Genomic DNA, 17,182 nt, shown 5'->3' with positions numbered 1-17,182 from the left:
TGTGTGTGTGTGTGTGTGTGTGTGTGTGTGTGTGTGTGTGTGTGTGTGTGTGTGTGTGTGTGTGTACATGAATCGCCTGGTCTCAGTTTTAGCCAAGTTGTACACCTCACTAAATGGAGGCTGCATTAATTTATAACATTTTTATTTGATTCTTTGTCTTTTATTAGAGACGCAGCAGAAGAGCAGATGATTTCAGTGCTCTTCTAGTTTGACGTTATTTGACTGTCTGACTTTCATGCTGACATCTGGTTTTATTGAATGTGTGTTGCTTTACAGCCTGTGGCATTGTATGTCTGTGGTTTTGTCTGGGCCATTGTCTTCATCACTTTTAATTTCATCTGAGATCTTTCCTCCTCTTTTTGTGCAGAAGAATTTAATCGAAACAGAAAGAGAAAGGCTGATTTGAGGCCAAACAATTCTTATCAGTTTCATTCGGATCATGAGCACAATCAGCAGTGATTGAGAGGGTCACCGGAGATCACTTCAACCATCCTCTTTTGTTCTCTGTTTCAGTCACTCACACACACAAATACAGCGGATAAAGGGTGTTGGATCGACTTCACAAAGAGTATATTTGTATGTGTGTACTCCTAAATCATAAATGAAATACTTACAGATCAACAAAATTACTCTGAATCACACTTTTAGTTCTGAATGATGATAGAAAATTTGTATTTGTTGGTACTTTCAAACAACAAACTCAATCAAGTATAAGAAATGCGACAGGATTAATAGGAATAACCAGCATTTGTCCTTACAGCTTTGGAGTTTGATTCAAGTACGGCAGCCAAGAGGCACAAACATGCAGCAAACAGCGACAAGCAATGCAAACAGGTGTAAATAAAAAACTGTTCTTCAACACTCACTAGTTGAAGACACAAGTTGCACTTAGTTCATTAAAAGTGTGTGATTGTCATAGTAGTTGTAATAGTAACAGTAAAAAACGAGAAACTAGTAAATGCAACTTATTTAAAGAAATACTCCTTACACAAAACAAAATAAACCACTTTGCTGCAACTGTTGTTGTACTTTCCTGTTTTACTCTTGATCGACACCAAACAGAAGCAGAATAGAAAATGAGTAAAGTCAGAATATATGCTAATGATGCAGCTCAGGCTTGTGATCTGCTGTTTCCATGTCATAATAAAATTAGAACAAGTTACTGTCTGACAGCTACAAGGACACAATAATACATTGGTCCAGATTTTCTGTTTACAGAGCCCAAACATTGGTGTTTGTCTTAATATTACAGACAGAGCTTACAAGCAATTTAATAAGGTAAGTACTTAAAGCAGTGCTTTAAAGCATTAAAAGCAGTGCTTGACACAAACAGCAAGGTGAAAAGTAAACAAACCCCCATTCAAATTCTGGTCAAAAAGCTCCATGAGACACCTGCAAATGTCTTCTTTTTTGCTTTTTTGTCCCACTGAAATGATCAAATCAAACAACTTTCAGTAGCAGATAAGAATAACCCAAGTTATTCAAACCTACATCACAACATGAAGTAAGTTGAAATGTCTAAAAACAACACATCATGGAGAATACAAGAGAACAAAGTGACACTTGTTAGTCTTATGAGGGTTACTCAGACATTTCTAAGGCTCTGGGACTCCAGTGAACCACAGTCAGACTAGTCCAGCTAAGCAAAAATACCATCTATGCTATAGATCCAAAGTGAAAAACACAACTGACCAAAAGGAAAACAAACGACCACCTTAAAATTACAAATACACCTCTTTGTAGCGCTAAAGACTTTTGGAAAAACATTTTAAACTGATGAAAGTGAGGTGCCTGTTCTATTACCACCTGTGTTGAACACAACACTGAATTTCAGAAAAACAACATCATAAGAACTGTAAAAAATGCTGGTGGTAGTATGATGATCAGAGATTGCTTTGCTACATCAGGAACTGGATGAATGGTTATAATTAATGAAATCAAGAAAACTGCTTTGTGGTAGAAAATTCTCGGATGGGCATCTGCCCAGCATGAACAATGGAAACTAATACCAGAGGTCACACATTCAACCAGATTTTTAATAATTTATTTATAAGATTCTTATAGTACAGAGTTGGTGTAAACATTCTCATTGACTATAATGGATGAATAATTATTGCGGAGTTCGTTCTGAGACGCAAGCAGTGTAAGTTGGGGGGAACTTCTGCTGCATGTAAAACTGTAGAGAAAGATGAATTGGGATTTAGACTGTAGCCATTGTGTATTTATTTAGTATTGTAAACAAAATATGCCTGGCAGAAACATCCTCTGATTTCCCTTATAAATAACCTAAAACTTGCTTTTGTGAAAATCAACACCAGAGGAATAATTTAAAAACAAATATGGTTATTGGATTATGCTTTTACTTGTGATACATAATACAATATTGGATGTTTTATTTAGTGTTTCTAAAAGTCTAACAGCCACAGATGGTTAGAGGTGTGACTATTCGGGTAGGAAACCAGAAATGTTCAAAACCAGGCCAAAAATATTAAAAAAAGATAAATAGGCCAGGTGAGCAGTAATTAGACAAAGAGAGAAAAATGGGACGCTTCCCTCATGTCAAGTACAAACACACTGCTACACACTGCATTTAACACATTTATTGGCAGGTTGAACCATTGTAAGAATCAGCCACTCATATTAACTTACATAATAAAGATTTATGCCCAAAACTCATCTCGCTTTTCTTCCAAGATGATGAGCCAACTCAAAAATGCTGCCACACTTGTACTTTGATGCCAGAAATCCAGGGAAGCCTCTGTCTCTGTTGTGAGCAAGCAGGAACAAAACAACAGGCCCATATTTCACTACGTGAAATTTGTGTGGCCCTCATTAATAATCGTTACCCCTCTTAATGACTTTTTGCGAACGCAGTAGAACGTGCTCGTCTGCCTAATTTACACTCATTAAATGCAAACATCTTGAGCTTATGAAAGCAACCCTTAGACAGGTGTTAGTTCGGGACTCTCCAAGTTTTAATTATGACATTCATTAAAACTTTTTAATATTTTTTTTAATTGCATTTGGTTCCTAGATGGTAAGGTGAAAGATTTTTAATTTGAAACAGCTTTTCTTTTTATATACTGCAAATACACCCATTTATTAAAGTATAAAATTAATGTCACTTTTTTGTATAAAGATTAGTCAAAGCACTGAAGCATGTAGAGAAAGCTATCTTAAAAAGATAGTATATTAAAAAATTATGATGTTGAACAGAGAATATTAAACTCAAACTTAGCCAGTGAAGAGGAGAAAGGTGTCAAGAGAAATGGTGTCTCAGTTCAGTAACTTGGGCACTCTATCAAAGAAGTAAAACTGCATTGTGGCAAGCACAGTCTGCCTACATTTCAACATAGAAGTGAACAGTCACTTGAAATGAAAAATGTCATTAACAAATATACCATTGAGCAAGATACTGCTTGATAATATTTAATGGGATATTACCTACGTTGCTATGCATAATCAGTCTGTGTTTTACTTACGAGAATAATGTTAAATCATTCAACACTCACAGCAGCTTTTTCACATGAAAGTTTGGCTCTAAAACGTCCCCTAAACCTAATGTTACCCACAGTGTAGTAAGAATATTGAGAAGCTGTCATTTATTTGGCTCAGACACCATAAAAAGCTGCTTGAGTTCGTCTTCACAGGTAAAGGGAGAGTGTGTATTCAATTCATGAAAGCAATACACAGACATCAGCAGAGGTATTGTATTGACAGATAACACAAGAAGTAAAACATAGTACAACAATACACTTTTTTACTCAAGAAACCTTTTGCTAATAGTTTAAAGAATACCTAGCTGACGTAACTTGTGGGAATGCAGCCAAAGAGTGCTTTTCTGTTTTTCTTTCTGAAAAGTTTGTTTCAAAATCATCTGCTTTAAAAATGGTGTTGAGTGTAATTTATGTTTTAGACTTAAAAAATATTTATTTTTTTTGCCTCAAAAATTTGATTTAGAGGTTTAACAACCCCTATGTTTTTCCCACCCGTCTGTTATTCATCAAGTAATTTTTATAAATATAGCATATACGATTATTAACATCCAACATTCTTTGTCAATGTTACTACTGCAAAAAAATAAAATAAAGCAGGAAAACATGAATGTCACTTTCTGTTCTTTTTTAAAACTTAAATGTCTCTCTATTTCTTTTTTGTACACAGCCTCAGGTTCAGGACCAGATTTACTGTCCGAAACTGTGTTACTGCTCCGGGCCGGTAATGATCCCATCGCTGTCAAGGCTGTCACTCCACCAATCAATCAAAGTTGCCTTTGTTGGAGTTTGTGAGCCTCTGTCAATGTGTGTGCTGATTAGCAGACTCCATTCACTCTTCTGAAATCCCCGTGCCAGACCGTGGTGCCCAGGGAGTGGCACTTCTGGAATGTCAAGTTGCTTTGTGAGTAATCGGTTTACCGGCGCCGGAGGGAGAAAGCAAGCGGGGAAATAGGATTTTCAAGTCCCAAAGCCAACAAGCAAACAACCAGAACAAGCAAGTGCAAAGGAGATTATTAAAGCCAACTAATTTAAAGGTATGCATCATTAGATAATGCCAGAAACTAGTTTGGTGTGTCAGCCTGAAAATACAGCACGGTTTAAGTCTGCACACACACTCAAAAAATTCAGTGAAGCCGAGCACATTATTCCTACATCAGCACTTTACAATTTCTCAAAATCCTCCTTGCACACAGTTGTAATAATACCTTGAACCAGATAGCCTCCAAAATGAAATTGGTTTCATTTTCTTCTACCTTGTCAGGGTGTGCATACTTAGCTGGTGGAGAGTTTGGCTGACTTCAGCATCTCCAGGGAAAGATAAAGACTGGGCTGTCAGGAATTGTCTCCTCTGACAACCTGGCCTCAGGCTGACAATACAGCGATGATGAAGGAAGTCGTTTTAAGGCCAGGGCGAGGGCAGCAAAGCCCTGCCAGAGAACTAATGATGCTGGCTTAACAATTTCTGCTCACCATGCAACGCATGACATGGAGAGCAAATTCAAATTGGATTTTTATTATCGATTTTATCTCACTATTACAATTTATTTCCAACTCATCTGACTTGTCAACATATAGTCGAGCAGAAATGACCAAGACCAAGTGCTAGAGGAACGCATATAAGTCCTTACATGCCAGTGCATTATACAATAATTGAAAAATTTCCAGGTCTGTCCTCTGGGAAATAAATCTGTTTCTTATTTTTCAATACCCAAAGAATATTGCATGCAAAGTTTTTGTGAATACATTGTGAAAACACAAATCTACCTCATTTGTATTTAATTCTGAGGATTATTTGGACTGGAAACAGTCCCATAAAGATTCTTTTATAATTAACATATAGAACTGGTTGATTATTCCTGAAAAGTTATAGACAAGACATTTATTTAAAAGTTAAATGTATAAATTTTATATAAAAGACACTCAGTGAACTGAAACTTAAAGTAAATAGTTAAAGTAGATTAACTATTTAATGAGCATGTATGACTGGAAGTACAGTTAATAATTGTCCTACTATTGTTTTGTTAATCATTTTCCATGTCTTTTTATAATTTTCTCCAATAAATTAACTTTTCAAAAACAAAAGATTCAGGTCATGAAGTATCTTGACAGAAAATCTGTAAAATTGAAGACATGGATATTGTGGTTTCTAGCTTGTTCTCCACACATCATTTTATTGTAAAGTAATCTTTTTCCCCATAACTACCAATATATTAAAACAGGAGTTTTCTAAATGTGTGTGAAAATATTTGTTTTTCTGATAAAAACTGTTTACATAAAGTAGAGATGTAAATGCACATGCAATTTACATGCAAGTAAATTATTAATTTTGACAAGCCACCAATTCTCAAAAGGTAAGCGATTTCAGTGCCATATGACATGGAATAAAATAAAACAACATTTTAATACATTTAGTACAAACAATAAATATTGATTCATGAAAAGTTATTTATATACGCACTGCATATTTAACAGTGGACAAAATTAGCAGAAGCATAACTATGACCCATGTTTGGGATTTTCAGTCCAAGTAAAAAATTTTCACACAGTTTAAATAACATCACCTCTTACCACTACAGTCCAGCAGAAGACAATCTCAATTAAAGTTCTCTTAATTGGTCTATCAGTTATACACTGTTTACATAGGCAGACAATTTATCTTGACCAATGGACTATTGATCCAACTATCCCCACTGTGCTTTCTTTCTTGACTGTGCACACATACAGTATGTGAACCTGCGCTTCGGTGTTGGCAGCCTTGTATTGTCAGAAAAAAAAAATATGCTTAGCATCAGAGTAACAGTTTTAGCAGCACTGCTCTTATTTGATTTTTTTCCCATTATTCCATATAGATGATTTCCTATTCTGCTTTTTAACACTTTAGGGGTTTTTTTTATATCAGCAGGGTTTTTTTAAATAAACATTACTCTAAAGGTTTCCAATGCTGCTGTTGGGGATCAGAAATCAGATGCTAAGGATTGTGATGCATTCACAAGCATTACCTGTAGATTAAAAAAAGAGTTCATAAATAAAAGTGGTGATAATAGGGCCTGTGTCAGCATGGTTACTAATTTGTGCAGTTAAACTGTGTCCATACAATACAAAGCGCAAAATAAAACAAGAACGATCAACCACGGCCATAAACAAGACGTTTATAATGATGCAATAATGGGGGTCCGGCTTGGCTCTCATGCTGTGGAAAAGCAAACCTTTTTTTCTTTTTACAGAGCCAGTTAAGAAGTGAAACTGATTTGGTGGAAAACCCAGGCTGAGAATCTATGCAGTATTGAAAAGAGGAAGATGGGAGAAACCAGACGTACCAACAAAGATAAACTCAAGGATGTGATCAAAGCTACTCGGTCTTTCTCAACATCTCAGCAGAACCACAAGATGATCACCTGCATGATGTTGTAATTAATGCAAAAGGAGCCCTGACATATTAATCAGTGCACAGTTGATATTTTAATGTAGTTGACATTTTTACATCATTATTATTGTTCACTGTATAAACATAAATGTTGTAAGTAAGACCTGATCATCTGCTGATTAGTGCATTCAGATGGCTTTTTATTAGGTGAGGTAATCATTAATTTGTCTTTTTTTGCATTTTGTGTTCATCACACAAAATCAAAAGATGATTTTTTGTAAAACCAGACTTTTTTGGTTACAGCTCCATCCTGTACACATTCAACCAGACACACACATACACACTCTCCAGGCATCATTTTGGAGAAACATTACACTTGTTATACATACCCTTCAGACATCCTCCACACTAATGTAGATTGCTCCTCGCACGGACTACACACACACACAGCAATCACTTTTCTTGTAAAAAATACAGAGAGTTTTAGGGGATTTTCTGTTCTTTAGACATTTATATAAAAGGAATGAAAGGGTATATTGAAGGACAGTCGTGTAACTTGTAAATGCAGCATTGTACTGTTTGAACATCTACTGTTCCTCATACTGATGAGTTACTCTCCATCTAATGGAAAGTGGCTGAGCTAATGGACAGAAAATCATCCTCTAATGCAGATCAGATGTTGTGACTGACAGAGCAGCGAAGCAAGAGAAGGGCCCACAGTGAAAGACACAGGGCTCTGTCACAGTTTGACACGCTTCCTGTCAATCATTCAAGTTGATAAATGTTTCTGAGACGGCCCCAGCATCGAACAAACAAAAACTCAAAACAGATGTTTTCTTTTATCCGTGTTATCCTGAAAGCTTTCTTAGCAAATTCAGTTTGCCAACCCCATCTTAAAACTCCTGTTGCTTTAATCTCCATCCTCCCCTACATTCCTGTCCTTGTTGCCTGCACACATTTCTGAATGGATGTGTGTGCAGAGAAGGAGCCCAGAATAACAAGAGGTTGTGCCACTACGAGAGAGGGAAGCAGGTCTGATTTTAATTAACGATCGTCTGGCCTTCCGTAGATTCTATCAAAGATTAAATCTCGTTAGAATTGATTCTGGCTTCCCACCCTATTAAGCTACGGTTGCACTGTGGTTTCACACAGCTGGAAAGGGAAGGCAGGATGAGGGTCAGGATGCAAGTTAGAGAACTGACAATGAGACAGCAAGGAACTGACACAGATACGTAGGGCAAAGTAAACTGCAAGAGAGTTTATTATATATATATATTAAATAATATCAAACGTGAAGTAAAAGGGTATATTTGAGATTGAAACAATAAGGATCATAGGGAGACAGAATTATCCAAATAAGCCAAATTTTTCAAGAGTCAGAGGAATCTTAGCTCTGAGGAATCTGAATGCTACTGAACAATAAATATAGTAGAAATAGTTGCTCATTACCAGACTTTGATGGGTAAGAAGAGCTCTTAAAGCAAGACATAAAAGACAGGGTCAGGGAGTGTAATTAAGACTTAGACAAATGCAAATGTACCAGTGTCTGCATCTCAACTCGTCCATGTTGCCCTTTGGCTCTGCTAAATAATGAGTTGAACAGATTTTAAACAAGTGAAAAAAAATACTTTTCTACGTAATTAAATAGCTTTCCTTCATGATGAAGCAATTAAATTGATGAAACTTAATCTACAAGAGGTCATCATAACTTTCTGGAGTTGGAGTCTGAGTTATTTTAATTTGGTTTGTGAAATGATGTTGGTCTCCATTGTTTCAGTTTTTTTTAATTAATTCTGAGTCAAAGTCAGTTTTGCTAAATTAACTTAGCAAAACAAAAACAAAAGAAATGAAGACGATCGCTGAGGCTGACGAAGTAGTGCCGCCATTCACAGCGGAGCAAGGCCTGTACTAACATGGACTATTAGGTAACTCAGGAAGAATAAACAGAAATGCAAACACAAAATTGATAAGCCAATTTACAGTCAGCAAATGTGTCAGAGACAGTGATCTTAATTTGTTGAACATTTAAGAACACAATATTGGGTTTGAAGCATGTGGAAGGCAGCATCATGCTGTGAGAATGTTTTGCTGCAGGAGGGGTGGCTGACTTCACAAAATAGATAAGAAAAGAATATATGGAAATATTGAAGATAATTTTAAGACCTCAGCCAGGAAGTTAAAGTTTGGACCTGAATGACTGCAAGCAATAAGGTAAATTAGTTTCAATTGGTCAAAGAGAACAAAGTAAAGCACTACACTAAGTCCTGTTGAATACTCGTGTCCAGAAAATAAGCTTGTGCACGAGGGGGCCTGCAAACTTTGAGGACATTTTTTTTTAAAAACTCTAAAAATGACTTCGGTCATAATTCTGACTTTTATATAAAATAAATGATTTTTGGATTTTCTTTAGGCCAGTTGGGTTTATCAGAGATGTAAAATTATGGTAGGCCCAACTAATAAAACTAGATTAGCTTATTTATTCTTAATGTTAGAGACAGCGTATGCAAATACCTAGCTTTTACTGTAAGATGAAATTCAAACGCATAGAATTTAAGTGCATTTTGTGAAACATCAAGTCCTGATTTATGTGTTGCCATAATTACTGCCTCTTTAGTTTGTATTATGGGTGTATTAAGATCACATATGTCAAATGCAGTGAGCAGCAGCACCAGGTTTGAGTTCCTTTTGCCGTGATGTCACTGTCTCATTTTCCAAAAGTAACAATCACAAGGGTTACACATTTAATAGATTTGTATACAGTCAATAAAAAATAAATTATTTAGCAAAACAAAGAAAAATGTATGTATTTTATTATGCAAGGATGTTTCTGTGCAAGTCCATAAGACATGTTTCTTGGTTGTGGTTTTGAGAGAGTGCCATGTTCACTTCTTCACATTCTTTATCATACCAAATTCTCTTTAATGTAACCACTGCGACAGGGAAACCCAAGTGACCTATTCTAAGTACCACTCCATGTAGAGATTGTTTCATGTCATTTTAGTGATTCCAACCTCAACAGAGAGAAGATCCTCAATGAGACAAATGCACCATGGATGTCTTGGCACATGCAATGCCACATTATTTCAAGCATTTTACGGAGCACCAGTGGTCATTAAGAATCTTGTTGCAGCAAAAAGTGTTGAACCAAGATCTCTTAAAGCCATCTATGTTCTTAATTCAGCTCACTCAACCAAATTAAATGTAATGTAGGAGCAGTTCTTCCTCTGTCAGAGCAGAGGTTGTCATGCAGATTCCAGGCCAGTGAAAACATTCACCTGGACAATTTCAGTTTGGCTCATAATTATCTTTCTTCATCTAAATTAAGAGTGCCTTGACAGATATGTGATAGTGTCCTAAAGATCATTGTCTAGCCTGTCTACACCCTGACCATGCCATGGTGTCTCGTAGTCATAGGTATAAACAATTAAATGTGCAATTATCCTTCAAATATTAAGATTGAAACATTCAGGCATTTACAAATAAACTACAAGTTTTACCTTTGGGGACACGTTTATCTAAATTAGGTTACATTTCTAAAATTTCCACCCCCATTTAGTTATTATGAAGACAGAACAAACATTTCAAGTGGAGTTAAAAAAAAATGGCGAAAACCAATTCAGTCACCAGGGTAAAAATATTGCCACTTCATGTTCTTGCAAACCTTGGATATGTTAAATTTCTGAATGACGAGACCCTGCTCATACTCAGTTGTCAAATGTTGAAACTCTGTCTGACGTTTCAGGTTGTCAAGACTTGTATCTATGCCAGGCAGTGGGAAGGGGAATACTCAGCAGTCCAAAAAGGAGTTGTCCAAACTGAAACTAAGAAGAAAAGAAACGGTGACAATGAAGGGCCAGTCCTCAGGCATACCTATTGGATGTGCTTATAGTTCACAATCACTTGCTGCCCTCAACATAAAGACTGTTTGTCGATGAGACTTCTGTCACTTGCTCCAAATATTTCAATAAGGAATACACTGATGAATGAACTCAAAAACTCAATGTTTGCAACTCATTTAACTATCTATAGTTTATAGAAAATTTCATTTTACAGTTTGGTCTGTGGATTAGAGATGCTCCAATCAGACGTTCAAAGGTAGGTACCGATTAATAGATTCCTTTTGGGTTAGAGATGCCAATTTCAATTTTGACCAATTCCAGTTTTTCTTTTTTAAAAAGACCATTACACACAAAAGATTCAATGAACATGTATCACAGGTTCATTGATAGAGTTAGAAGGTCTGAAGTAGAACCTTATTTTTATCTAATTGCAGATAAGCTCCAAAGGGTACTTTAAAGTACATGTTATGTATTTATACATTCAAAACAGTACGTGATAGTTTTGATACATTTAATGCATTGAAAACAAAAATGTAAGATTTCAATATTTCATCTAAAAGTCATTGGTCAGAGCCAATAAAATGTAACCAGTTCCATTTTCAGGATGATTTTTTGTTGCATTTATTCTATATATGACAGTAAAATGTATAAAACATCTATCATATTCCTACAACTTACTTATATTTGCACTAAAGATAAGGCTATTATTGTATTTATTTCATTTAATTGGATTTGTCTGTATAAAGAAATGTGCTAATATACCACAAAATATTGCACCCAAGCAAGGAATGCTTGGATGCAATATTTAGTCATAGCATGAAACATATTTTCGGTGAAATCCATTCACACTCCAAATGGCTTAATACACACCATATTTTTAGATGAGATGATGAAGCTCAGAGAAGACAGTCAGGAAGTGACATTCAGCAATAGCAATCTGACTACATGTTTTCTTGATATTGTGCAGGACTTTATCTGAGTAAATTTGTCTACACAAAAGATGTACTACTATAATTCAGCTATGGGCTGCTCATCTACTCAAAAAAGTACTTTAAGTGCACTAGTCATGGTGCATTCAAGGACTGGAATAAAACTGTGTTTGAATTATCAGATTTCAGTTTTCTGCTAATTCTCAGTTCTCTCTTCTTGAGCTACTAATGCATCTTTGTTGAAAACCTACTTATATACATATTCTGCAATCATGCTGCTCAGACACTTGTACAAGATGTTAAAACAGAAAATACGAAGTCCTAAACATGCATGAACAGTTTCTGTCATGATAAGCACATGATTGCAATATTTAAATGTTTAACTTGATATTCACTGTATAGTTTTAGAACAAAACAAAAAATTATGACCGAACAGCTATCAACCAATTCTGATAGATTTTAGGTTATATTCTGGACTCAGAATAAGGGTTGAAACAAAAGCTGCAGACGGCATAAGATATTATGTGTGTGTGTGCAGATGATATTGGCCCTAATTGTGGCTTGTGAGGTGAAGGAGGAGGTTACTGTACCGCACGTCTATAATTATTTCTCATCTCTCAACCAGCGCTCTTACAGACAACGGGGAATGCCATGCTAACACACATCCTGACACACGCGAAGGCACTGCAGAGCTCATTTCATTACGGCTCGGCAACCTGTGAGGGAGTCATTTCTAGAGGGGCTACATTTTCACTCAAATTGGAATTGGAGACCACCCACACTGGCTTTAGGCAACACAGGTCAGCTTTACTTTGAGCACACATACACACACTCTCACTACACTCACAAGTCGTTGGTAAGTAAGAGGGATGACTCACCTGTAGCGGTTCTTCCCACACACACACACACACAAATGCACACACACACACGCAGAGACAAAGCCACCTCCATGTTCACAAACAATGTGCTAACATCATGCTGCAACACTTTTTATCTTACTTGGGACTTGCATGAAATCAACTGTCATATGCAAATGCACCAATTTGAGATCTTCTTATAAAATGCTGTTTAGTCGTCTTTTTCTTTTGTTTTTATTCACTCATATCAGAATTACTTTAATGATGTCAGAAGGTTTTGTGTGTCGCTGATTTCCAGCAGTGCACAAATAGACTTGAGATTTCAGCGAGTCACAGAACTAAGCAGCAAAACACAAATTATTTATAAAACGTTCCCTCTGCATAAATCCACATGTAGGTGCTGTGTTATACAATTTCATTAGAAAGTCTGAGTTTCCTTTTCAGGGTATGAATACGTTTTCCTTTATAAGCCATGTATATTTTTTTTATCAATATTTTTTAGAGAAGCAATGATCTGGCTTTTCATGGCTGATACCAATTTTGCTCTCAATTAATGTCTGAACAATTCTTGGATTTTTTTTTTTTCCAGTAAACCATTAAAAAACTCTGTTGCCTCTTCTTGGATAGTAGTAATGGTTTAGAATAGGGTTGAGTATTTTTAGGAACCTCACACTTCAGTTTCGATACTTTGAGTCACAATTTAATTCAATATTGATTCAATTCAATATAGCTTTAAGATACTTATAATATTTGTTTTGTAAGTAATATATGAATAATTCATTTAATTACCGATGAATAATTTTATGTATTACTTGTTTTCCACCATGGTTGTGCATATGAGCAAGAAAAAAAAATACATACTGTTTTTATTTATATATATATATATATATATATATATATATATATATATATATATATATTCTTTATGTGTGTACACATTAACATTTTTGAGAAGTAAAGTATCTGAAAATAAATCAGTTGCAAAACAACACATGTTTTTGTTTTATTGAGAACAAACGTTATAACATGACAGTAATGTATTTGAATTGAAGTGTATCTAAATGTAACAAAATCTCCTTGTGGAAACTGATAATGTATATAATTTTTTGAATCATTTTTAAGCATTATTTGAAAAACACTGGCATTATGAAACTAAACAGCTGTTTGCCAACCGCCAATAAAAAACAAAAAGAAGCAGCAGTATCCACCCCTATATGTAACTACACAGTAAAACCCCTGAAATTTTCCTATACCTTTTGCTTTTTCTATGCCTCCCCAATATTATCACCATCTAGCCTTTTAATTATCTGAAGACAACCCTGCAGAAATCATTATGTTTTTAATCTTATACTGAGCTTAGGTGATAATTTATGTGATTTGTGTTGACAAGATCAAGTGCAGTATGCATCGAGAGAGCAAACGAGTCTTAAATCTGTTGTACCACTCAAAGAGGTTAATTTACAGTTGATGCAATTAAGCAATGTGTAAAACAATAAAGTGTAAAAAAGAACATGTGTAGCACTCAAATATTTCCCCCTTTTTAGGCATTTATTAAATTAATGACATCAGTATTACCTAAGATATAACCCAAGTATAACCCAAGAATGGCATACAAACAAAAAAAACGAGATGTTTTTCCACATCTTAATCTACATCTCATCTTCTCTATATCCACTTTCGTTGAGAGCAAGCCTTAATAACCATACAAACCACCAGGGATAAGCATGCTGGAGAGTTGACAGTGTCTTACAAAGATGAATTGACCATGCTACTCACATCTTTGAAAAAGTCATTAACTCTGCAAGTAGTAAATTGCTCCAGCACCATGAACGACTTAGTGCTGCTCTTTCGCACTCATTATTCAACTTTTAAAAAAGCATTATGACTTCATGTGGACACTCGCACATGGGAGACCGACTGTTAAAGCAAAGTGGAATAATCTAGTGTGTATGAAAGAGGATCTGCATCTTATTTCAAGGACAACGTGAATTTGTATGACATCTAAAATTTCTGTTTCTCTGTCTTCATGTCAGTCAGTCTGTCTTGGGCTGCGTTCACACAGCAGGTCAATTAAGAAATTTGGTGAAATCTGATTTCTTTGCGCGATCGTCCATACTGCTAATTAAATGTGATCACAATCAGAGTTCTGTGTGAGCGATTATGACTCCAAAGTGACCCCTATGCACAGAAGAAGAATGTTGACGTCACAACAGCACAATGTTTATGGAAGTGACGATGGATGCCACCATCCATGGATTAATTTTAAAGCGGACTTGGGGTGTGTGTGTATGTATATATATATGGAAAAAGAGAGAGAGAGATTGTTCTCTTGGACAATATTTGATTCCTAGTAAACATAAACACCAAAAAGGAGTCCTGTTTTGGAGATGGTCTGATCCAGCTTCCCAGTTCGTCTCTTGTCAATCTCTTGAATCTACACTTTGCCGTCTTTCTTGTTTCTGACATATCACTTTTGAGGAAATACTTGCTTAAGTTGATGCTTCTTTTATCCCAGTCTCCAAAAGGAGAACCTAATGAAGATTTAATCAATGTTATTAATTCCACCTGCAATCTTGATCGTCTGCCGATTAGAGTGAAAAGACGCTTTAAATTCAAACCTGTACACCCACTCCTAAAATCTTTTATATTGTATGCTATAACCATTTCACTGTGGCAAAATACTTTAGAAATAATAGAAATTTTTTGCCTTTGTAAACCTCTGATCAGAAAATCATTTTTAGCAGAAATTGCGCACAATAGTTAATGCACTGACAAAACTGCTTGCCTCCACAACTCCTGAATGGAGAGCTCAGCTCACACAGTCAACAGGCTTCCTTGCTGGCAAAATATGAAGTTGCTCATCACCTGGTCATGACTTTTAAATTATTATAAGTCACATCTACTATGCCACAGGTGTGGACACACCACAAACATAGTTTCACATCAGGAATCTGACATGTTGGGAAGAGGTTTTCAACCCATAGAAAGACAGCACACACGTTAACCAATGAACACACGTTAACAAAGTTAACCACTGAAATTAACTAAATCGACCAGATGTTTGCAGCTACAGCGTTCATTCACGAATCACCTTTGTCTTTAATCATTGCAGTGAGAAAGGGGGGAGGGGGGAATTCACTGGGATTTGAGATTTCTCTTTGAAGTGAACTCCCTCAAAACGTAGAGGAATGTGGTCGGAATTCCGTAATTTTTCAGGGTTGGACGAGTGTTTTCAATACAGAGCGCTTTACACGCCGACAAAAATAAAAGGTGGTCTCCCATAACTGAGCCAAGCCAAGATTCGCACTTTTATCACAAAATAGTCAAAAGACAGGAAATGCATCACTTAACAATACGCACATCTCATGCAACACTGAGAGAAAAGATTAAATATAGTAACTTATAAATAGATGTAGTTTTTTATTGTTCTTTAGGAAAATATCCAAAAGTTAAAAGAATAACATTTTTGGGGACTAAGACTTGGAAGCCGCACATACTCTAATAAAAAGTGACAATTAGCTGAACATTAAAAATCATAATTTTAATTGTCCATGACATATTTTTCCTTTTTTCATTTAATTGACATATGACTAAAGTTCTTGTTAAAACAACCAAGACTATCGGGTTATATTGAATCTTTTCCCAGACGGTAAAATTTCAAAGTTATCTCACCCGTCAGCTGGTCATAGGATCCATCCAGCTCTCTGGACTCCGACAAGCTTTGGTCACGGTTTTTCTGCTTCATATTCCCAGTCTGCGCCGGTATGTGAAACTGTGGTAAGCAATTGAAAGATTAGTGTTTCTTACTGAAAGAAAAAAAAAATTACTTTTTAAATTTCTCGTTTTCGTCAGAAGATGGCTGCAAGTACACTACCGTTAATAAGTCATATTTGAAGTGCCATACGCGGAAAGCAGGAAGCTGTGTTTTATTATTCCTTGTGGATCTGTGCGCTCTCCGCTTCCACGAGCTGAGTGAAGCAAGCGCGCGCTTTTTGGTCTGCACTCTCACATGGATCGGCACGCGCGCACGCTTATGGGCAGAAAGAGAGAGAGGCAAAGAGAGAGAGAGTAGGCGAGCTGTGAACGCAGATAGAGCTGATCCGACTTTAGATCTCGGAACATCTCAATGGCCTAATTATGAATGGCGTTGTTTTGAATCTCATTTTCTCTTTGATATACAGATATACATTTGATTTTGGCCATGCAGATCTGTCTTGATCATTATATTGGTTTTCCCTACGTCTTTACTTCAATATCTAAATCCCCTCTACTCCGTATGTTTCTCATTGAGTCAGAGATATGCTGTATGTTTACAGAGACATCAGCAATAGCAACAAGCAGCACACTGCTGCTGCCAGGCAGAGGTTCTGTCTATTTATGATCTATAAATACTCACATACTCTGAGAAGCCTTGTCTCTATCCTTCTTCTTCTCATCTCTTCTTTTCTGTCTTTACCTCTCTTACTTTGGTAGGTCTATCATAAATAACCTTCCTTTTAAAACATAGTTGTTTTTTTTACATCATAATCAAGCATCATCAACATTCACAGTTAGTTTTCCAAACCATCAAGACCTGGTGGCAGTGGCCATTGAAGTTTCAATTTCCCCAAGGTTTAGTTGATGCATCATTGAAAGGCTGCATGCCTGAAGTTGTAGAAATACACTGACCAAAACTCACAAGAAAAGTTAACTCCAA

The 17,182-nt window shown here is 36.1% G+C and overlaps 1 protein-coding gene across 2 annotated transcripts in view; it reads right to left on the bottom strand.

Moving 5' to 3' along the window:
* Positions 1-16,475, bottom strand: part of kcnip2 (potassium voltage-gated channel interacting protein 2) — a 95,111-nt gene extending 78,636 nt beyond the window's left edge. For both annotated transcript variants that reach the window (XM_014469276.2, XM_023326912.1), the window contains exons 1-2: positions 16,361-16,475; positions 16,159-16,258 (exon numbers count right to left, since the gene is read on the bottom strand). In XM_014469276.2, the coding sequence (XP_014324762.1) occupies positions 16,159-16,231 (73 nt within the window). In that variant the 5' untranslated portion in view covers positions 16,232-16,258; positions 16,361-16,475. The remainder of the gene's footprint in view (positions 1-16,158; positions 16,259-16,360) is intronic.
* Positions 16,476-17,182: the final 707 nt, after the last annotated feature.

The sequence above is a fragment of the Xiphophorus maculatus genome, chromosome 22, assembly GCF_002775205.1.
Source record: "Xiphophorus maculatus strain JP 163 A chromosome 22, X_maculatus-5.0-male, whole genome shotgun sequence".
Taxonomy (NCBI): Eukaryota; Metazoa; Chordata; class Actinopteri; order Cyprinodontiformes; family Poeciliidae; genus Xiphophorus; species Xiphophorus maculatus.
The sequence above is the reverse complement of the archived record's forward strand: the minus strand, read 5'-3'. Positions and strand labels throughout refer to the sequence as shown.